Raw genomic sequence first — 23,792 nt, forward strand, 5'->3', positions numbered from 1 at the left:
AGAAGGGGTGTTCAGCCCAGGACAGCATCTTATATAGTGCCCAGGCCATGCACATCTATGTGTGATGTGCCCTTTCTTCCCCCCCCCCCAACCACCCCGTGGCTTCACTAAGTTGTCCAGTTGATTTTCTGTTTACAGCTGCCTTGATGTTAAGTATTCTAACCATGGGAGATTTCCAATCCTGAAAAATAAACATATGTTTTATATGCCTTTCATTATTGAGATAGGAATCCTTAAGTGGGTCTCAAAAATGGAGAAAGCCACCTCTTAGCATCAACCTTGGCTTATATGAATTGACCTTATCGGTCCAAATCACAGCCTTTTCATTAAAATGAGCAATGAATAATGTGCCGGAGTGTAGTTTAAAGCTTCAAATATGTTTTCAGATGGAAATATTTCAAGAATGCAAGCCAGGTATATTTCTCAGATAAATGACAGTAGGGGCATTGCATACACGGGAATTCTCCGTTCTCAGGTTTCCTGAAATCCAGCGCGCGCATCATTAATCATTCATTGGAGTCGGCCTTCAGTCAATGGCAGCTCTGAGTAAGCTGAAGCGAGCCGTTAGCTAATCCTTCCTGCCACGGGGATCCTGGGGCGAGAGAGGACAACTGGACAGTTAGTCACATGTGCCGGTGCCCAGAACCTACCCCTCTTGCCCGGCTCCGAGCACGGTGTGCGTGTGCGCTCACTCTCCCGGGCGCAGACCTAGAGCTTCCCAGAAGGAAAAACAAATTCGGTGGCATTATGCTTAGCGCGACCAAGAGTTTCCCAACAGGAAAGCAGCTCGAGCCCTGGCGTAAAGGCTTAGGGCGGCTCTCTAAATGCTGAGTAAATCCATTCATTAGCTCTTTAGTAAATCAGTAGCAGCAACAAAAGCCTTCTCCCCACCGCGCCACATCAAAGCCTTCCAACTTGCGCTGCGAACAGTTGCAGCGGTGGGATCCTGGCCGCAAACGCTAGCAGCGGTGGGATCCCTCGGCGGGACGCAGTTCCCGAGAGATCCCTGGGGCAGGGGTTGTAACAGTCGGGTCTGCTGGGCAAAGGGAAGGGAACCTGGAAACTGTGTCCTGGGTAGGCGAGAGCGCATTGCTGGGACGCAAGCCTGCGGCAGAGGTGCGAGAGACGAGAACTCACTCCCACGTTTCACCCTTCCATTCCCGTGACTGCCCCAGGAGGACTCCAGGGCTCGCGGGGAGCTGAGTTCCGCGCAGCGTTAGCTCGAGTGGAGGGTGGCCGTGTGGCGCGTGAGAAGTGCTGGGGTGCGTGGCCTCGGTGTGCGCGCGCCCAGCGTCGGGGCGCAGCTTCTCTCCGCCTGGCTTCTCCTCCCACTCACCCTCTCCCGTCTCCTCCCTCCTCCACACCCCCGCCCCCGGGACGGCGAGGCTTCCTCCCCGCACCGGCCGGAGAGTACACAAAGCGGCGGGTGAGGGGAAGCCTCGCAGGCGTGCACCGAGCAGTGAGATCACTGGCGTTATAAATATCCCAGTGCCAGCGCCGAGATCCGTTCGGGTGGCCTCTCTCTCTCTCCCCCTCTCCCTCTCTCTTCCCCGAGGCTATGTCCACCCGGTGCGGCGAGGGGGGCAGCGCCAGAGGCACACAGCCGCGCGCGGGCTACAGAGCCCAGAACCAGCCCTGCAAAATGCACTTAGGACCCCCGCGGCTGGAAGAATGAGCTTGTCCTTCCTCCTCCTGCTCTTCCTCAGTCACCTGATCCTCAGCGCCTGGGCTCAAGGGGAGGAGCGCCTCGCACCCAAAGGGCAACCCGGACAGGCTGCCACCGGTAGGAACCCCGGAGGAGCCAGCAGCAGCCGGAGCAGCAGTAGCACGAAGTCTTCCTCTTCTTCCTCTGTCTCCTCCTCCCCCGGCGCTCCTCTGGGCAGTCAAGGAAATGGCTTGGAGCAGAGCAGTTTCCAGTGGACCCCCTCGGGGCGCCGGACCGGCAGCCTCTACTGCAGAGTGGGCATCGGTTTCCATCTGCAGATCTACCCGGATGGCAAAGTCAATGGCTCCCACGAAGCCAATATGTTAAGTAAGTTGCCTGCTCTCCTACAAAACCTGTCCTAAGCGGGCGGCGGGAGCCTCGGGAGGGGACAGCTGGTGATTCCCTGGTCTGCAAGCCCACCTTCCGGAGCCCCGGCCACTGGGATGCAGCCGGCCCTCGAAACAGCCGGGCGGGTTGCGTGGAGATGCGTCTACGTGGCGGGCACACACTTTCCCCTCTCGTGAGTACGAGGAATGGCGATTACTGAGGTATAGGCTACCCGGAGGCTGGCGCAGACAGGCACCTTGTTTCCAGTTTGCCCTGGTCCCAAAGAGGAGCTCCAGCCAGTGCCTGGAGAAAAACCAAAAATCTCCTTTCTCCTCGTTTAGCTTCTGTTTACCAGACTCGCATTTTTCACTGGGCATCAAAGCGCACCCCTTTTCCCTGCCCATAACTGAACAGTTTTATTTAGAATAATCAAATCTCACATACTGCCCCTCACAACGGCTACCATAACCCCAAATTAATATTATATATAATGTATATATACATATGTGTATACGGATATGTCTATTGTAGATACGTACATATTTACACATTATATACATATAGAATATATATGTATATTATACGGGAGACCAGACATTCCCTGTTTGGAAGAAGACAGTGATCTAGAAAACTGGACACGTTTAGAGAGGAAGACGTGATGGACATTAGAATTAATAATTGCAGAGTTGGGTTTAGCACCTTTTAGTATCTTGAAACTATGACCAGACCTTGAGGAAGCGTGGCCTGCCTTTGGTCCCCAAGGACAATTAGGGGAAAGTTCTTTATTTTAGAAGAAATTCAGAGGCGGTTTAATTCGGTACAGGTGAAAATTTTGTAGGTTTTTTTTTTAAGCCAAGTTTCAAATTTTCTTTCGGAGTTTAGCTCGCTCTCTTTCCCTCCTTTCTCATCTTCTCCTCCCTTCCACCCCGTCTGAGTTTTCAGACCATCACTGCCATTCCTCTGATTCCTCTCACTGCCCCTCTAGGCAGCAGAGGGGAGAGATGATTTGCGGTTGTATGCGGGACTGGGGAGATCTCTGCAGGCCTTTTCCTCCGTAGGGCCAGATGGTCTTCCAGCCGGGGTTAGTCCAACAGACAGAAGCACAGCCCGGGCCTCAGAGGCACCCAGGGAGAGCGGAAACATGGCCAGGAGATACCGATGCGCACACGGTCACCCGGCTCCGGAGTGTCAGCCTGGTGGCTCCCAGGTGTACTTAACTTTCTCCGTCTCAAACCAACGACCCGACGGGTTTCTTCTTACCCAAGCTCCGGAGGAGCGCGGGCTCCACAGAGGGGCTGGCATCTGGCACCCGCCCCCGACAAGGGTTGGAGGTATGCACGTCTGTGGGATGGCTGGTCGGCAAGCTTCCTCCGGGGGATTCAGGAGGCTGGAAGTGGAAGAGCTGGCGGTTCGCGCCGGAAGGGGAGCGGGTCCACGCCAGCCTCCTGCCCCTGACTGGTCTTTCGGGCTCTGCCGCTCCAGCTGTCTGTGTTGCACGTGGCGAGGTGGCCTGGAGCAGCAAACACGAGAGGGGCCTTCCCTGTCTGCCCCAGCGAGTCCCAGGCCCTCCCACACACTCCTTAGAGGCGTCTGCTTTTATGTTTTAAGGTTCATTACACTCACTAAGCAACTGACCATCTTCGGTGATAAAAGGCAAGGTCAGTTAGGGCGAAGGGGAATTTCCTGAGATTTAAGGGTAAGCAAGAGTTGTGTCTAGTTCAGTATTTCCATTTGTCCTCATTTTGTCCCACCAAACTCTTTTCCTCCACCAGCCATCAGAGCCCTATTCCCCACTTCTAGTAGTATTTTCCCCTTTCACTTACATGAACACTGTTTCTATTCTGTTCTTCTTGCAGCCTCAACAGAGGATAACTTCTGTGTTCCCAAGGGAACATCCAAAGTTAGCCTGTAAGGAGGGCAGATTGGACCCCAGGGGGTAAAAGGATGTGTGGGAGGTGGGTTTCGGTGTGCTAGGGATCTCTGAAAACCAGACTTATTCCCAAGATATTCACCCTCTTCTCTTGGAAGAAACCATAAGAGACAAAGATTTTTGCAGCTTAGGCCTTGTGGAGGGGAAATTGTAGAAAAGGATAGAAAGGAAAATGAGAACAGATCAACAAAGAACACATTCAGCTAAAGAAGACATTGGCCAGTATTTATTTCCAAGGTACATTTTATTTTAACATCCACTTTGAAAGATATCTAACAAAGAACAGACACAAAACACTGCTTTGTTTCTTAAACAAAACTGAAGTGCCTAAATAAAACTTTCTTAATTTAATGAACACTTTCCTAATTCATTTCAGTTTATAACAGCCTTTCAGAGTTTAGTCTGTGCCTTTCACTTGGCTTGCAATCATTCACTTATTCATTTATCCATTTATTCATGTACCCAACATAGGATACCTAGCTCACCAAGCTTGTTATTTTGATTACTTTGGGGTTAGTTGGGATTTTTTTTTTCCTTTGCCTTCCATAGGTTTTTCTCACAGAGGAAAGTATAATTTAAGTGTTTAAATCATGGTGATTTTCAGCTTTGTGATGTCTGGAATGTCCAATAATATATCATAAGATTTCGCTACCATAGATCCATGAAGAATTTATGAAATACGTCATGTTTAAAAGGATAGCAAGTAATTTGGAAGTTTAAAATGAATCTCTGTCTTTAAGTAGCTGTGAAAGAGAAACAGGACCTGCTAATTGCAGTTGGTCATATACCTCTTTGTAGATAGCACTTGATGCTTTCCTGATACATAATGTAACCTCAGGAGTTGTTTATGGAATGTTGGTTAGAGTAGAGGAGGAACCATTCGTCCAAGTCTCTCAAGAGAAACTGAGCGAGCTCGGACCATGAGGATCATGGAGAATACATCAGAGTTTTACCTCATCATCTAATTCTACGGTCTGTGAGTTAACAGTGATAGAAAACTTACATTATTTTGTCACAGCTTACTACTTCTGTAAAGAGTCAAAACTTTGCCATGCCAAACATTCTAACAGGTTCTTTTAAACTCAATAATTTTCTGTAATGTTTGTCAGAAGAAATAAATATATGTTGGAATATATGTTTCACAACTATCTTTTGACATTAAAAATTTTGCAAACTGTGAATATTTTCTAGTTTGGCTATCAGAAGTACACTGACCATAGATTTGAAACATAATTTGTTTAGTTAAGGAATACCACTTAACATATTCCTAGCTTCTCTTATACAGTAGTTATCTCAGGTTTTGAAGACAGGAAAAAGAATCAAGCTCATTGCACATAAACTCTTATTATAAGGAAATACTAGGGAAGAGTGAAGAAAGATGGGCCAGACAAGATAGGTGATAAAATCCCACTACTGAATAGAAACAAAGACTTTGTTTTAATTTCTATGCTTTCAAGTTTAATTCCAAAACAATGCTTCTGTTTGCTTATCTTGGGCCATTGAAGAATAGGCAATCAAGTAATTGTCAATTTAGGGAGCAAAAGCTTAAGGCTATAGCTACACAAAGCCAAATTGTTTACATAAAATATAGAAATTCCAATTATGTATTTTGGCTAAACCAAACCCTCAGTTTTACTAACTTTAAAAAATCTGAATTCACTATCAATTTTGATGTTAATGTACAGTCAAACTTTATATAGTCCCCAAAGCCTAAATAAACCAGAATCTCTATCTTCTGTATGGAAAAACTCAAGTAGGAAATTTCTATGTTGCTAACTTAATCAATGAAGACTACTAAACTGGATATTTCAAGACTCAGATTTGATAAAGACATGGCATATTTGTTGCTGTGTGAGCACAAGTAGAGAAACTTCAGTTTTAAATGGTTTTTCTTGGGGCTTCCCTGGTGGCACAGTGGTTGAGAATCTGCCTGCTAATGCAGAGGACACGGGTTCGAGCCCTGGTCTGGGAGGATCCCACATGCCGCGGAGCAACTAGGCCTGTGAGCCACAACTACTGAGCCTGCGAGTCTGGAGCTTGTGCTCCGCAACAAGAGAGGCCGCGATAGTGAGAGGTCCACGCACCGTGATGAAGAGTGGCCCCCGCTTGCCACAACTAGAGAAAGCCCTCGCATAGAAACGAAGACCCAACACAGCAAAAATAAATAAATTAATTAATAAACTCCTACCCCCAACATCTAAAAAAAAAATCATTTTTCTTTGAGGATTTTTCAGATGGGCTGTTGATAGCTTCTGAATACATGGAATATCTGTATATCTTTCTCATTCACTGAGAAAAGAGAGAAAAAGGAGAAGTCTACATAATTGTATCAACCATCATTGATAGAGTCCTAATGTATTAAAAACTCTAGAGGGGGCTAAGTAAGAAAATCTATATCCAGAATAATTTTACTTTGTAACGCATACTTATGCTTGTAAGTAAGTGGATTAAACAGTGTATAATCTGAGAGACACTGAGTTCTTGCATCCTTCAACCTAGATGTCAATCACAAAATTCCACCAAGAGAGAATAACTCCTTCAGTTAAGCACTGTTTTTTTCTTTTGATCCTCTTAAATGTGAACACCCTAGGAAAGATAACACATTGTCACTTGCACTTTAACTCTCTCCCTGCCCCACTCCGCCAGCAGTAGAGGGCCAAAATAGCAGGAGAGTACTAAGACATGTGTCCATACATGTGTACACATGGGGTGTCCTGAAAAGGAAGAGAGGTAGTGAGAAGGTCAAAGAAACAATCCAATTTAGCAAACATTCATTGACTATCTATGATCTGTGAGACACAGTTGGCCTTCCACAATTTTGCTTAGGGATACCATCTGGGCTTCCACGTGAATTGTAAATTCCCATCAAATTTATTATTACTGAGGAAATTACTGAAATTGAAAAAATAAATCAGTTTTAGAGAAATATTTTCTGGAATTTATATACGTGTGATTTAACGCACATGGGTTTAAAATACTTAGAATTCTTTAATGAGTTACTGAGACTTGGCATGAAAAATCAATAGGCCTGTGATCTTTTTGGGGAGCGGGGGCAGGAGGTTAAATTGTGGAGCTTGTAGAATCTGCTCCTATATTCTAGGAAAAAAGACATCATGAAATTGCTGTTGAAATTACTTTGGAAACTATGATCTTAACAAGGTTCCTAATATTACACCATAATTACATTATTTAGAACATCATACCAAAGTTGCCTATTTGAAAAAAAACAATTATTTCATCTAATCTCATCTTTTTTCTTTCCTGCATTCTTCATAATTTTAAATAGAATGATGTATGTAAAAGTATGTTTTTAAGCTTTCAATTAAGTATAATTTTCTTAATATTATAAAATCTTTTCATTCTCAGGCACTATATCATTTTTTATACTGGAACTTACAAGAAAAGAAACCACATAGTATGTAATAAAATAACACTTTCACATATATTATTTCATCTTCCCCATATTTAAAATTTATTACAATGCAAATTTATATAACAGATACATGCAGAATGTACAGTGTATTGGGAAACAAGTTGAGTCAAAATGGGTCTTTCTTAAAAATAGAATATGTTGTCAGAAACCAATAGTTTACATAAGCAAAGCAATGCTCCCATTAAAGAAGTATGTACAGAGTCCTTTTGTCTTGACCTCTTAAATGATAGCCTGCAAACATATATGCTTAATGAGAATTTTATCTTTTATGCTACCATGTATTTTTTTTCCCACTAATACAAAATAGATTTTCATTTACAAAACCAGGTAATTTTCCAGACAATGGTATAAAAAACCTTTAACAAAGCAGAACCAGGAGTAAATTGGGGGAAACATATGGTCAAGTCTCCTTTTCTACCAACTCCACATTGTCTCTTTTGTGGCTGTCATTCTACACATAGATGATTTCTCATGTTCTCCCTGTCTCATTTTTTAACAGACATTTACACAGTATTCACAATCACATCTCCCATCTCTGAAATATCCAAAATCATTAATGCTGTTTTTCAATATCATTCTGTAATTTTGATAGAAATATAACTTTGTATCAGATGTTCTATTCATGTTTTATTAATAATATTATTACAGCACTACATTGTGTAGTAAATTTATCTTTACAAAGGATTCTGTGTGTTTTGCTACTATTTCATAAAATGATGATGCTTTTAAATCTTTTTTGGGTATGCATCACAGTCAAATAATTTGCATAGCAAAATCTATTGTAAATAGCATTTTGAAAACATTTTGAAGGAAAGAATTTTTTGAGACAGTTTTTTTTTAGGAGTTTCTTCCTAGAAGCAGAAGTAGTTCCTTTCCAAGTTTTTAGATTTTTTTGGGTTTGTTTTAAAGAAATATCCACTAATAAAGTGGTAGCTGCAGTTTTCTTGAGATGTGTTTTATTTACTCTAGGCTAAGAATGCTCATCACAAGATCAATAGTTCCTTCACAAACTTTCTGATTAATTATTTTTAAGAAATCAGGTTAAATAAATAAGCGACAGTATTTGCTACAATTATAGGTATTAGGTCGCATTATTCAACATAAGTGCTCTATAACGATATTCATATATGTGTTTACATGTATTATATATATGTGTATCCACAATACACTGCATTTGGTAAGTTGAATAATTTTATATGTACTTCAAATACTGCAGGGGGAGACTGCTATTTTAAGAAAACCTGGTGATTTTCTCTATTTGTCATAGTCCTATTGACATATTCTAATTAGAATATGTACTCAAAATATTACAGATTGAAATGTTGAGATGTTTTTTCCCTCCTCCCTCCCATCCTTGCTTGCTTCCTTCCTTTCTTCCAGGACAAGTCCTTTTTTAGCTTTAGTGAACCATATTATTTTGTCCTTTTTTTTTTTTGCATTTTGTTGTAGGCAATTAACAAAAAGCTCTATGCTTTTCTTCTGTTCATATAACATTAATACAAGTTTATGGTAAACAGGCAGGAATCCCAATTATATACAAACTATGAGTTTCATCTTCTTAAAATACTCTAAACTGTGGTGTGTGACTCTCTTGACCCAGTGGATATGGACTTTCAAATTATTAAAGGAGACAGAGGGACATCGACTTGATAATTCTGACTACTAAATGCCAAATATAAACAATAACGTAATAAATACCTCATTAAATTTTTTCCAGAAAAGTCACTCAAAATGCAAGATGTCTCAAACCATAATCCATCAAACACTTCACTGAGCCAATAGTCTCAGATTATTTATATTGCTTTCAGTATCTTATGTATACTCTTTAAATGAGCAAGTCACTAAATGATAGAGTGTGATATATATTGATTTATCGATTTGTATTATGATCATTTGAGAAGAGGGATTTCTTTTATGTAAATAAGTATTATTTTCAAGGCTTCCAATGATTTATACTAATCTTGAGTACCATCTTCTGTGCTTTAATATTAAAAGTACTGTATTATCTCTGACAGAAAAACAATGCATGAGAACTGTTTTGTAAAACATTTTAAAAAGTCTTTGCCATTCCTTTAGAACTTGAAAAGATTCTACTGTCAAACATTGATTACTAAAAGTGACTTATCATTTGTAAGGAGAAAAAGAATTACTAATGAAGCACAAATTTTTGAACCTTGAAATTTATTATTTTAAATGAATACTTGAGTGCTAGACCTTTTTATTTCTTTTACATAATAAATGTCACAAAAAATAAAGATGTTAAATACTTTTTTAAAAATCACAGTGATAAAGAATGGAGACAATCTACATAGAAATTTAATTCTTCACAATGGTATATAGAAGAGTCTGTGTTTTATTTTGGGATTTCTGTCATCCTAGGTATTTTGGAAATATTTGCTGTGTCTCAGGGGATTGTAGGAATACGAGGAGTTTTCAGCAACAAATTTTTAGCGATGTCAAAAAAAGGAAAACTCCATGCAAGTGTAAGTAGAACCACTTTGTATTTGTTAAAGGTGTTATAGAGATTTTACATTTGTAAAGTGGAATGAAGTGATTTTCCAAATTGATAGGACAATTTGCCCAGAGAACTTAATGTTTTTTTGTTTTTGTAAAATTATATGTACATTAAACCAAGAGAAATGTATGTGTTTTTGTAAGTAATCGTTTAAATATTTTATTTACTTGAGAAGATAATATAGAATCCACAAAAAGTTTTAAGGGTAAGTGTATTTGAAAACAGCATTTTCTAAGTGATTGCCATTATTTACTTCTTAAAAGTGGTCCAAGTGAGGAGAAATATTATGGAAATACTATGTTTTTAATTTACATGTTTATGGTGGTTGTGTGTGTGTGTTCGGTAGATCATGTTCTTAATTTTAAAAGCTACTTATGATGTCAAAAATGGAGTCTAAGTAATGTAACGTATATTCATATTAATAAGTATGGAGGGAAGAAACAAATAGTGAGAAGACTTTGACCTTTAATAGAGAAATTTAATTTGACTCATTTGAGAAATTTTCATCTTGTTTTTTTGTTGCATCAAAAACACTTCTTAAAACTATGAAGACTAGTTTTGCACTCTTAAAAATTTCTTCAGCCCACTTAACACAGTTTGTAATCAATTTACAAATTATAGATTTCTATGCTTTGTTCTGAAAATGTTCATTACTTGGGAAGCATTAAAATGTTTTAAAGATAATAAAATATATTTAGCTTAGTTTTCCCGCTCACAGGTTCTGTTTATTAGTATTAGTAGTATGCACAGCCCTTAAAAGTGATTTATGCTTTTTTTGTAGTGTACTGAGTTTTGTCATGTTAAATTATTTTAAAAAGCAATTCTTCTTTAAAGCTACTCCTTTAATCCTTATTCACTTTAATTCTTATTAAACAAATTGGAGAAATATCACTTTTCCAGTTTTCAAAGTATATAGGAAGTTTTAACTGAGTGCAATCAATTGGAACTTGCTAATTATGATTTCTTCTTTACAGACCTTTAAAAAATTGAATGAGAATTTCACTTGGTTTAATGTTTAAGACTTTCAATTTTCCTTTCTCTAGCATCTAAATGTGGTTTGTTAATATCTCTTGGAGGAGACAGTAGAATTCAAGCTATTTCTACAGTTATTTGAGGATTAAATGAGATAATGTATATAAAGCTTGTTAGAACAATATTAAATACCTTGTAAGTACCCAATAAATATGACCTATTATTGAATGATAATTTAAATATATTCTAAATATAATAAACTACTAAAATCTCAGTTTATTAAGATAGATGGGAAATCTTTGGTAACCTCTCTGATCATCCATTACAAGCATTATAACCAGATTTACTTATTTCATCTTCTGAGCTGGTTACTATATTCTAGTAAACCACAATACAGTGTTCATAAAATAATTGCTCTTTAATTTATTACATATCTTAAGGGAAAACGTTCTTCATTGCTGTGGAAAAGTAGGACATGCCATTTTATTTTTTAAAAAATATTTGATTTTTAAAAATCCACATACAAAATAAAAAACAATGATCAAATGCATCTACACTGAATAACTTTTCCTCGATCTACTTTAAGGTGGTAAAAGATTGAAACACCTTCAAAATCTAAGCATCATAACAATATGCAATGCCTAAAAAGAAATTGTCTTTTATTGGTTTGCTTGTTTTGGGTGAAAATCTTAATTTTTTAAATATTCTGATTCATGCTTTAGTACATGCAAAAAAATAGACTACCTTGGGGCAGCTTAAGGATAATTACAACAGAAAGCGAAGTACTACAAATGGATGCCAATTAGAAAGGTCAAACTGAAAGGTTAGGTTACATGATTCCTCTGTCAAATGCAAGTAACAAATTTCCAGAAACTTGACCCAAATGTCTAAGGATGGCTGGCCGAAATAATGCAGATAATGCAAAAACAGCATCTGTTATTCTTTCTCATCTTGGCAGGCTAAAGTTATTTCATGGAATAATGACTTTTAAACAGTACAAAGCAAGCCTTGCTCTTGTCACTCACTGAAGCCCTTTGATATAAAAGTCATTCTGATGACTTTGAGCTGAATTGTAGATAAAAAATTAAGCCCTACGATTATGTGGATTCTTTCTAAACCATTTGTCCAAGCCCACTTTCTCTTAGCATTTATTAGCACTTTTTCTCTAGATGGAAACCTAATTAAATTATAAAGTGATTTATTTTTAAGGAAGTTGAATTTTGAAATAGTATTAATTCTAACCATTATTAGTTTTATGCCAGATGGTTTCTTTCCTCTTTTCAGTTTCTAGTTAAACATGTTGAAAAATTGTTCTTATAGCTAGCTTTAAATATACTTATTTGATTTAGTTTTGGTTTTTACAAAATTTCATCACCACTAAAAATGCTAAAACCCCTTATACTTTTAGGATTAAATGTTGCTTAGGATTAGTGAGTTGCTTTAAATTAATAATTGTGCAGAGGCATTTAAAGAATACCTTTATAATCATTTCAAAAATATATGTATATAAAACCATGTTGTGCATCTTAAACTTAAACAATGTCGTATGTCAATTATATGTCAATAAAACTAGAAAAAAATGTAAATAAATAAAGAGTAACTTTAGGGTTTTATTTACAAAGTAAATATAAACTATAAATCTAAAGTAGTCATATAATTCTGGGGAAAGTAAACCTATAGCGTATTGAGAAATACTCATGGATAATAGGAGATTTTCAACTTCGTTTTTATAGTAACAATGAGACTATTAAAAATTAGCTACTTGGCAGAGGTAAAAGATTTGCATATTTCTTTAAAATCTCTTTCATTCACATTATCTCATTACATAGTTAGGTGAGGAAATAGTCTCAGAGATGTTAAATATTTTCCTAAGTTACCACAGGTAACAATTGATTGAACCAGAATTACATAATTCAAAAATTTTCTCTCCTTTTAAATGCTATAATACTTGGTAGGGAAAAGTTAGCTTGAAAGAAGGCATTTTGTTTCATTTGGAACTATTTACACTGTTTTCAGCTATTATTTTATAGGAATTATTAATTGTATGTTTTAATAATATTTTTGTATTACGTTTTAAAGAATGAATACTGTGGTTCATCCTTAGAATATTTTTGGTTGCTTCTCTCTCTCTCTCTCACTCTCTCTCATTCCAAACCCTTTTGGAGGATCTTTTTTCCCCTTCTACTTCTGTGTCTCCTACTTGATTTTAAAGTCTAGAAAGGAGGGGATGTGTGCACCACAAAACTTGTCACACAGTTTTATAAATGTTGGTTATTCAGTGTGAAGATGAGTTGCATAGGGAACCCCTTTTAGGATGTACTTTCAGAACAGAAAAGAGATCTGTTTTGTTCACAGAAACTCTTCATTTAGGAAATGCTTCATTGTCAGTGGACAGGAAGATGGTAAACACTATTATCAGGCCAGAAAGTTTAAACTTAGGTAACATATATGCTGATTTCCTTTGTGTGCTAAGTTTGTTAATTTGGTAAGAGAAGTTTTCATTGAACTTCAGCCATCTCGGTGTGCTCTGCTCATGCACTCAGTCCACCTATATACTCATAGTAATCTCCTTGCAGCTTTCCTTAAGACCTTGACTGATAGACCCTAAGTAGACAATGCATTTCAATTCCTAGTGTGCAGGGTTTTTTCAGCATTCTTTACAAGGATGAAGGTGTCTGGTCTTCTTCTCGAGATGCCTTGGGAATCACTGAGAGTAAGAGCAGGTAATTGCTTCCCCAAGAGCCATGAGGGTTAGTCAGAGCCTTCACTGTGGCCTGTATCCTCTTTCTCGACTTATTCCCAGACTGCGGTGCTTTGTGGGGCTGAGCACCCTTCTCTTTTGGTCTCTACCTCTGCCTGCCTGTCTGTTTGTGCTCTCTCCTCAGGTTTACTGTCTTTATCCAAAGTTGCATAGGCAGCCTTTCTGGATTTATCTGAGGTGTGTCCAGATGTAAGTGTAGAAGGTCTTGAGTGTGGTGGTGAAGAGCACAGTTCAATTGTGTCATTCTACTTGAGATACACTGTGTCATTTTACTTAATCTTTCTATTCCTTGGTTTTATCAGCTATACATGGAAGAAAATTAAAGTAAAAATACATGGTGATAGTTGAGCATTTTAAATGAGATAATATGTATAAAACACTTAGAATAGTTCCTGGAAAGTATTCAGCATTTAATGTTAGAACAGATCTTCCTGAATTTGCTCTCAGGCAGCTGTTTGATGATCCTCTATCTCCTCTCAGAATACTTTCTGATTTTGGGGTCAAGCAGCTGTGACCCCCTCAGATATTTAGACCAGCCACAAATCCCATTTATTATTTGCCCCTTTTTTCTTTAGGTCCAAACTCATCTTGCATACAGTAGCCCCTTTTCTTCTGGGTTTTCCTTTTTCCAAGGAACCTAATTTGAAAGCAAAATTCCCAGGTTCAAGATCTTAAAGAGGCAAGGATTTCCAATGGTCATAATCTCATAATTTTTTAAGATCCTTCTTGTGCATTGTGGTTTTCCCCTTAAAAAATCTCAATCTTGAAAAAGGTGGTTATCATGAATTCTTCAGTCTTTTCATTAAGTATGCATGTTCACTTATTGCCTGTTGGGGGAAAAACATTTTTGCTCATTTTAAAGATACAGAAAGAAGCACGTGGTGGAATTATTTTTGTTTCTCAGGGTTTTAGGGAATCGTGTTTGGAAGGAAAGCTAATTGCAGAGTTTACGAAATAGGCATGGAATGTGTGCTTGATCAGCCCTAAGCAAGGACTAGAACAGCCTCCTTTCCTGGTTTCAGAGGGCGCCAGCTGGCTTGCCTGGGATGAGAGTCTGGACTAGACTTCCTGAGCTGGGGGCAGAGTGAGGATGAGTCCGCAGCCCCTAAAGCTGGGCATGTTTATTGAAAGGGGAAACGGAATCTTGAGTAACGGTTATCATCATCATTAAAAAAATAAGTTATTAAGCACTCCACTCTTGCAGTCAAGACCCTGAGCTCTATAAAGGCCTTGAATAGAAACTCGCCTTGCCCTCTAAGAGCTTTCAATTTACATAGTAAAACTGAATAGCTAGTAATTCAGGCTAAAAAATGAGTTCAGTGTTCTACCTTTGCAGTAAATGTCAGTTTTCTCTTAATTTCACACTATGTCAATCTGGTTAGAGGGCTTATTTTATTGAGGAAATCTGCCTGTGATGAATCGACTTGTAATTTCAGAGATCCATTTCAGCCTAAAGTGAGAGATGGTGTTCTACGTCTTAGATGGTTGGGGGAATGGCACTTGTTTTTCATCAGTATTTTAATATGGAGCAACTGCAGGGCAGGTAGGACTATATAGAAACCTAGGAGATGCCTTGGGTTTGTACAGTGTTACTGAAAGAGTTTGAATCTAGGAATCAGTAGGTGAGATTTAAGTCACAGGCCTACCCTGGCACGTGATAAATGAGGGGATTTAGACTAATTCTTTTCTTTACTCTTCTGTCTGGAAAATCAGGTAATAACATCCTAATAGTCATGGAATTATATCAAGAATGAAATAATATATGTAAAACACCTGGCACATGGTAGCCCTCAATAGCCCAGCTTTTTTGAGCTATTAAGAGCATCAGACAGTGAACTATCTTATACCATGTTTCTACAAGTGTGGTTCTCACCTCACCTGCATCAAGATCACACAGGATGCTGGTTAATGATGTGATTCCAGGGTCTCAGCTCAGACTTACTAAAACAATCTCTGGAGATAGGGCCTTGGGAATCTGCATTTTGACCTGGCTCCCTGAGTAATTTGAAGTCAAATTCAAGAGGTTCAGAGGAGGAGAAATCATGTGGCTAGCATTCTTCACTACCTTACCTCAGGTTGATTTAAATCCAACTTGTATATTCCCTTGGTTGCATGAAGAACTGAGACACAGAATGGCCAGATACCTAGTGCCAAGCAGGAAGTATGACCATGCTCTGGAGATGGTCATACATCAACTGACCCATATAAGGCTTGTGAACTAAAGAGAAAGAGGCAGCTCCTGTACATGCATGCTGCTCTGTTCTGGGGTTCTCTGCTTGGGAGCAGTTGGAGCAGGGTCTAGCTTTCAGCCTTCACTCACCACCAAAGGTGGGTGCTTTTGTGCTGGGCACATCCTACACAGCCATACAAAACAGCCTGGGCTTAGGGGACCTGACCCGGGCAGTCCCATTGGTGAGACTAGGGGTGGGAACCAAAATGCATTGAAAGGAGGCAGGGGAACAAGAAGTGTAGGGATGCAGGCAGCAAGAAAACTTTGCTTAGAGCACAATCTGGTCTTTAATTGTTTTCGTTACAGTCTATAATAATAGTTTAATTATTTAATAACATTATATAGTCTATAATAGCATTTTAGTTGCTTATATTTAATTATTTCTTAACTTTATAAAGCTTTTCAAGAGAAAGAGGCAAATCAAAGAAAACAAAGTGAAATAAAGAAGTAAAATTGATTAAATGATTAAATAATCTGCAGACTCCAGGGTTGGTACTACTGTTAGTCCAAGTTCAATCCTCTTTATATACCTCTTTCATACAATGCGTATTTACTTCTTCAGTCACATGTAATGAGAATCGGGACTTGTAGGCATAGCCTCAATGCATTTGCTACAATATTCTCAATCATCATAGAGCACGTTTACTAAGGAACGAATCTATGTTAAGAGGTTTTAGAAAGTTTTTAAAAATATTGTTTCAGAAAGAATTCTCTGGTTTAATTGACCTTCAGATTTTAATTAAGCAGAATCGGTCTTTTCTGGAATATCACAGTCAAAGTTTTACTTTCTTTGAACTGAATTTGACCTTTCTTTTAAATATTCACTGTGTGCCCTCATCACATGAGGAGATGAGTAGAATCAAGGTAAAGTATCCTCCTAAGCCCAAAATTCTTGTTTTATTTAATAGCACTATATTGCCCCACCTCTGAATAATTTGCATTTGCATATTCAGGCAAAAGTAGTTTAATTTCATTTTCATCTATGTTTTTCAGTTAAGACTCCTTTAAATTACGTAGAAATCAGCCAGTTTAAACTTGTTAGTTTTGCAATTATGGCTTGTTGACTATAACTTATTTTTACACTTGCAAGATCAAGGAGAAATTATAGAGGAAAACATAGATAATTTAAGTCAACAAAGAACATGGGCAGGACCATGGCTATATTGTTTTTCATTGTAAAAGTGACAACCAGCACAGTGTCTGGCATGTGATATACAGTCGATAAATATCTGTGGAATGAATCCACAAAAAACTGAGTTTGAAACAAAGATAGGGGCTCTTTACGAACATTTTAATGAATGCGTTTGTTGTAGTGGCTGATGGTGGTAGGGTGGAAGTTATGGGGGTCCTGATTTCAATAGCTTATTTGAAATTAGATTTACCTCTCTACTTCACAGCTGAACTGTAGATAAAGTCTTTACATCCTCTTCCCATTTTCTAGGGAAATAATCCAGTTCTATTGTTTTAAAAGTATATATATTGCTAAAGCACTTTTTATAATTCAAAGGAGATTTCAAAAATTAAAAGTAACCTGGAAAGTTTATTATCTAAAATTGTGTAATGGTAAATGGTAAATATATTTAAATGGCTCTGCTGCTTGGTGACTCTGTTGTGAAGATGCCTCATACGTAACATTAGGGACAGAGATGAACTGCTTAATGTCGCCGTGTTGTCTGAACAGGGCCGGGAATACTGACAGGGACAGTCCATCCCTCCAGAAGAAACCAGATCTCCTGATGAAAAACTCACTATGTTTGTTTCAAATGGTTTTGTTCCATCATAGCTGGAAGAATTTTTCAGACAAAATATTAAATTAGAAGTCAATTAAGAAATCCAAAACAGTCTGACTGCCTTCACTCCTGTTTTAATGTGGGGTTTGGAATGGCTGAGGGCCAGCAAGTAATGTGGGTCCTCAGAATTCTGAACATCCCTATCCCATGTGACAGTTAGGTGACCCTCGAAAAATCTAGAGCCTGAACAGCCATCCTCTTTAAGTCTTCTCTTAAGAAAGAACTTAGAACATGAACCTTGAGGGGGAAAGAGAAAGTTTTCAGATGGAATAATTTTCGGGGGTGGCATCGGTAGGTTTTCACCCCATGAAAGACAGTAAGATGGAATTGCTATAGGTTAATATACCGTGTGTGTGTGTGTATGTGTGCATGCACACGCATGTGTGTCTGTTGGCCACATCAATTAAAAAAGACATGTTCCTTCTTTATTTTTTTTTTGACACCATTAAGGAAAAAATAAGGTTAAATTATGCAGTACACTTAAAAAAATCTAACTGTCAAAATTGAATAAAGCAATCACTGCTATCTTTATTTCAGGAAAATGATTTTTTGTGTGTGAAACAAGGGTAGAAGTCAGGTCTATAATGTATTATACATTAAAAATGTTATTCAAATAAATTTTAGGAAAAAAATCTGAGGCAGGGTAAATATACCTGCTACCGTTTTTAGTGAAATCTCCCACACCTTTCTAAAATGCTTGGTCTTTTCTGTAGCAGAAAATATTCCAGATGGTTATAGCTTTTATTTTAAAGTAAAACTTTGGGATTATCTAATTGAATGGGAGAGCATTGAAGTCCTTTCAAGAGCTAAGCAGACGAATCTATGTTTGACTTGTAAGAAAGACTTTTTAATTAAAAAAAAATAAGGAACAATAAATGTGTGCTCTTCTAAAGGAATGGCAACATAGCACCCTTGTCCTGGTCAGGGGCTTGTAGGTTATGATGGGATGAGAGAAAGCCATTGGCAGTGGTTCTTTAAAATAGCGGCTTACAGCCTGCTAGAGACCCAGTCCAGGGTATATAGCTTCATAGCCTCCAAATAAAGAGCTGTATTGATTGAACTACACTCGAATGTAAATAACCTGGATAGACTATCGTACATAAGATAAATGTGCTGCTGGAAATACTCTGAAACTGGTTGTCTCCTGATATTGTCAGTACCCTGCACAACTCAAAAATTCCACGTGGCCATCAACAGTAGTTCTGTGTAAACTGCCTTGCAATGTTCAGACTTCTATATTACAGGGTTGGGATCTGTATTGCAGAAGAAAGTTTGGCATTATTAGAAAAGCAAAGGAATTAAAGGACTTTTAATTCCATGTTAGAACCTCTTGGTTTGATATAGAAAGAATCATATCTCTCTCTGTGTGTGTGTGTGTGTGTGTGTGTGTGTGTGTATGTGTAGTGTTCTTATATAGGAGTCAAGATATTTGGTATTTCTAAGCCCAGGACGTTTATACAAATGGTGTTCCCTGAAATTGTGAAACATGTTGGTCTAGTCCAGGTTAGGGATTTGAATTCTTTGGGGGCTATGGAATCTTGTATTTGATAAAAGCTCCAGATCCTTTCCTTAGAAAAATATTTTGATTCTCACAATAGCCCTACAGTTGCAAGGATTGTGGATAAAGAGCCTAAAGCTGAGAACTCAACTGGCAGGATTGACATTTGATTGCATGTCTGTCTGACACATTCTCACTTGCTTCCCCTGTACTGCGGTCATTCAATTTCCTCAATACGGCAAACTCAGCCTTTTCAGAGCTTGTTGTGGCCTGCTTTGTCGTCCTCATCTCTTCTTCCTTTCTCCATGCGTCCTAAGTGGAAATCACACTGAACTACTTATAGTGCTGTCCTGCTGACCTGTGAACACACCAGTTCTGCTCCCTGAAATCCTTTCTCATGTCACCTGCCTTGCTCACACCTTGTCGGACTTGAAGACTCAGCTCAGAAGTCAGCTTTTCTAGGAAGACTTCCTGCCCTCTTCCCTGCTACCTCCATCCTCTCAGATGCCCTTCCTCTATGCTATCATTGTATCCTCTGCATACCGCTGTCATAATTCCATTTATCAAGCTGCATCGTGATGGATGTCTACTTCTTTGCTTAATCCACTGTTTCTGTGAGCATTTCAAGGGCAGAGTTGTGTGTGTGTGTGTGTGTGTGTGTGTGTGTGTGTGTGTGTGTGTGTGTAGAGAGAGAGAGAGAGATCTGGCTGAAGTATTGTTAGTGACTCCAAAGGTAATTTTTTTCTTCCTGCCATCAAATATACTCTCCTGTATCACTGTGTGAAGATACATTCTTTCCTAAAGAACTCTAACATATGCAATATTAATAGGGCCATATGCTACCCCTTTCTCAGCACCATGAAGCATGCTGATAAGATTGAAAAATGTATTCTTGTTTCAAAGGATAATATGACCCCATTCCTCTGAATAATATAGAACTATTTATTTTCTTGATGGCTTAAGAGGGGGAAAAATCTTATAAGTTAACTTTTTAACTAAAAATATCAAAGTAATTAGAAAGAGTAATAGAATTTAAATATACGAGTTCCTGTTATCACTTTTATATACATTGATATTATTTCACGATTGTACATAATAAACAGAAATCAGCATTACAAAGATGAATAAAGTAGGAATATAGAAACGAAAATAGTAATTTTAAAGCAACTCTAAAAGAAGCAAATGTGTCTTTATAAAAGAGAATGGAGTAGGAGGGCAGGGGTCAACGGAATTCTGTTTTTTCTTTACAGTAGAAGACCTCATTTTATTACATGCTGAACATATTATCACTACTTGAATTTCCTCTTCTTCTTTTATTCCCTAGGCCAAATTTACAGATGACTGCAAGTTCAGGGAGCGATTTCAAGAAAACAGCTATAATACCTATGCCTCAGCAATACACCGAACTGAAAAAACGGGGCGGGAGTGGTACGTGGCCCTGAACAAGAGAGGGAAAGCTAAACGGGGCTGCAGCCCCCGTGTTAAACCTCAGCACATCTCTACCCACTTTCTGCCAAGATTCAAGCAATCAGAGCAGCCAGAACTTTCTTTCACAGTTACTGTTCCTGAAAAGAAAAAGCCACCTAATCCCATCAAGCCAAAGGTTCCCCTCTCCGCACCTCGGAGAAGTCCCAACACAGTGAAATACAGACTCAAGTTTCGCTTTGGATAATACTCATCTTGGCCTTGTGAGAAACCATGCCTTCCCTTCAGGAGTTTCTGTAGGTGTCTTTGTGCTCTGAAGACAACTTTTTGGACACAGCTTCAGTTACACTACACTGTACTGAAGTCAGGACATTTGTTTCAGTTTGGCTGAAACAAAAATGTCTCCTGATAGGAACTAAACTGGAATTCTTTGTACCAATACAGGGAGCTCACTGCTTTAGTTCAGTATGACATAAAGCCTTTTGCTTTATGCTTGGTGCATACTGGGACTCTGTTTCCAGAAAGTTAAATGGTGGGGATTATGTATTTTTCTGACTTTTACAGATCAACCTGAAAAAGCATACGATACATTTTTATTTTTGGTTTCCAAAGACTATTTTGATGCAGATAAAAATATTTTATTAACGTTTGTTTTTTGGGTTTTGGTTTTTTTTAAAGTACCTTGCATTGAGCATATTTTCTTACTTTTGTTATTTTTAATTAATAAGACATAAAACAGCCATTTTAATGCAATTTATGAATTATAAATGTGTTTATAGCCTGTTTATAACATGTGGATTTATTTTTCATTTTTCTTATTCATTGCACTTTTAATTTTTATTGTGATTATTTTTTTTTACCATACCTCAGATAATGTAAGTTAGTCTTGCATCTTAAAATGTTTAAATTCTCTTCAACAGCACCAAATGTTGAGCTTGGGTTTGTATGTGTGTGTGTGTGTGTGTGTGTGTGTGTGTGTGTGTGTGTATAAATTCATGCTATTATATGGAATCCTGTCTTTTTGGTGGCTGGGCTACAATGAATTGGAAGTAAGGAGAAAATATAAGGACTTTTTTGGTGGAATTAAAAGTTGGAGATAAGGAAGAGGATTAGAGGTACAAGTACACTGAGTTTGCAGCATTTACTGATATCTAATTCTGCCTTGCCTTCACTTCTCCTTTTATCTACCCTGCCCTCATTCTTTAACTGCTGGAGGAATACATTTTATTCTGTCCATCAAACATACACTATGAAACCAGAGTGCTTAAAATACCTCTTTTATGACCCTCTTCTATCTCCACTGTATAGATCCACAGGGAGCAACCCACTTAGTGGAAACACACAGAGAACCGAAGGAGATGAATCATGTAACAGTTACCCATGTCAAGTCCCATTGTCAAAAATATTCTTATTACTCAGTTAAACACACTTTGAGTTTCCTATCCTAAAGGTAACCATCCCAGTGAATAGATCTGCCCTTTTATAAGGAAAATTTCTGATGTATGTTTTTAAAAAGTTGGCTGTGCGATATGGGAAACTTAATTTGGGAATTTGATGAGTTGAAAACGGCACTTAATTGTCAACCCAAATACTGGATGTTGGGCATAAATCACAGAAAATTTAACTTAAAAGAATTTATATAATTTATTTTCTTGGGTAATCATTTTTATGGCGTTCTATGAAACATAAGTGTTTATCTTCAGAAATGTGGCAATAAAAACGGTAAAGCTAATGTTTAAAAGTATGTCTCATAGGAAGAACAAAAGCATTCACAGAAAGTTTATGGTTTGTATTTAAGCATGTTTCTTTTCTTTTAGAGAATATTGCTAAACTTCTTTTAAAAACAAAGTATGTTTTATTTTGATGCACAAATGCAAAATAGAAACTCAGCAAAATTGAACTTACTACCATTTAAGCAGACTGCTTTGTTTTAATGGAAACTATACACATATATTTTATACAATATATATAAAATCCATCCATCAACTAAAACATCACACGTATACTCTAGAATGGTGTTTTATTATAAAACTATAATATGATTAAACATTGTTTGCATTTAATGCATAATTTTTTATTTTTAAAATCTATTATTATTATTATTATTATTATTATTGTCACACCACGAGGCATGCCGGATCCTAGTTCCCCGACCAGGGATGGAACCCGTGCCCCCTGCAGTGGAAGCATGGAGTCTTAACCACTGGGCCACCAGGGACATCCCTTAATACATGATTTTTTAAAAACAAAATACAATGCTACAATAGTTTTAACTAATTTATACATTAAAAATCTCCTGGATTAAATGAAATGAAATTTTGCCAACACAGATATCTTACTCTTATCTAATTGGTATATCACATATATACATGGTATAAAGCTAAAAATAATCCTCTAGTTTATTTTAATATATCGTTAAAAATTGTACACTGTATATCAAGTTCTTACTACACATGAGAAATAAAATTGCAGAACAGGAGAACAGTAGACATATGTCCCTAAATGGGCAAGGAAAAGATGACTTTAATGATGATTAACAACAAACTAAGTTAATGTATATATTGTATTCGACAAATGTTGCTGGTAATTTATGTTAAACTAAAAAAATTACCTTATCTTGTACTCCTAGTTTGATTTGATTAGCATTTGGAAGTTCAAGTAGAATAGCTACCAAATATATATTATGCAAGTCAGGATTCATTAATTTCAAAATTTAAAGCCAAGCTAAAATTAAAAAGAAATAACTTTAAATTACACTTCTCTTTAGTTTACTGGCCATACACAATTATATTTATTTAAAGCTCACTGAAGCAAAAAGTTACCTAAATTAATTAATTGAAAGAACTCATGTAGAGAAAATATGTATAAATATAATTCCTTACCAATACCTAGCACTTTTTTTTTTTTTTGCGGTACGCAGGCCTCCCACTGTTGTGGCCTCTCCCGCTGCGGAGCACAGGCTCCGGACGCGCAGGCTCAGCAGCCATGGCTCACGGGCCCAGCCACTCCGCGGGCATGTGGGATCTTCCCGGACCGGGGCACGAACCTGTGTCCCCTGCATCGGCAGGCGGACTCTCAACCACAGCGCCACCAGGGAAGCCCCCTAGGCCTTTTAAAAGGGGTCTTTGCTTATGTAGTTTTGGTAATTTTGAAGTAACTAGACCTATCTCATATTAAATAAAATTGTTTAATTGAGATTGTGTTCA

General features: G+C 37.9%; 1 protein-coding gene across 2 annotated transcripts; it reads left to right on the top strand.

The window, feature by feature from the left end:
• The first annotated feature begins 1,554 nt into the window (after window positions 1–1,554).
• On the top strand, window positions 1,555–23,355 carry FGF5 (fibroblast growth factor 5). Of its 2 annotated transcripts, XM_030878097.2 has the most exons (3): window positions 1,555–2,032; window positions 9,775–9,878; window positions 20,486–23,355. In XM_030878097.2, exons 1-3 carry the CDS (start codon window positions 1,672–1,674, stop codon window positions 20,831–20,833), a joined length of 813 nt encoding a protein of 270 aa, XP_030733957.1. In that variant the 5' UTR covers window positions 1,555–1,671; the 3' UTR covers window positions 20,834–23,355. The 2 variants fall into 2 exon arrangements, with proteins under 2 accessions (XP_030733957.1, XP_060154773.1); XM_060298790.1 differs by lacking the exon at window positions 9,775–9,878 and having other exon boundaries at window positions 20,486–20,618.
• The last annotated feature ends 437 nt before the right edge of the window (window positions 23,356–23,792 follow it).

The sequence above is a fragment of the Globicephala melas genome, chromosome 5, assembly GCF_963455315.2.
Source record: "Globicephala melas chromosome 5, mGloMel1.2, whole genome shotgun sequence".
NCBI lineage: Eukaryota > Metazoa > Chordata > Mammalia > Artiodactyla > Delphinidae > Globicephala > Globicephala melas.

What these genes read in the sequence shown, in the direction of transcription:
- FGF5 (XM_030878097.2), top strand. Translation starts at nt 1,672, where the DNA reads ATGAGCTTGTCCTTCCTCCTCCTGCTCTTCCTCAGTCACCTGATCCTC. An exon ending in CCACGAAGCCAATATGTTAA is followed by an intron (nt 2,033 to 9,774) that starts GTAAGTTGCCTG and finishes CTGTCATCCTAG; the next exon opens with GTATTTTGGAAATATTTGCT. An exon ending in AAGGAAAACTCCATGCAAGT is followed by an intron (nt 9,879 to 20,485) that starts GTAAGTAGAACC and finishes TTTATTCCCTAG; the next exon opens with GCCAAATTTACAGATGACTG.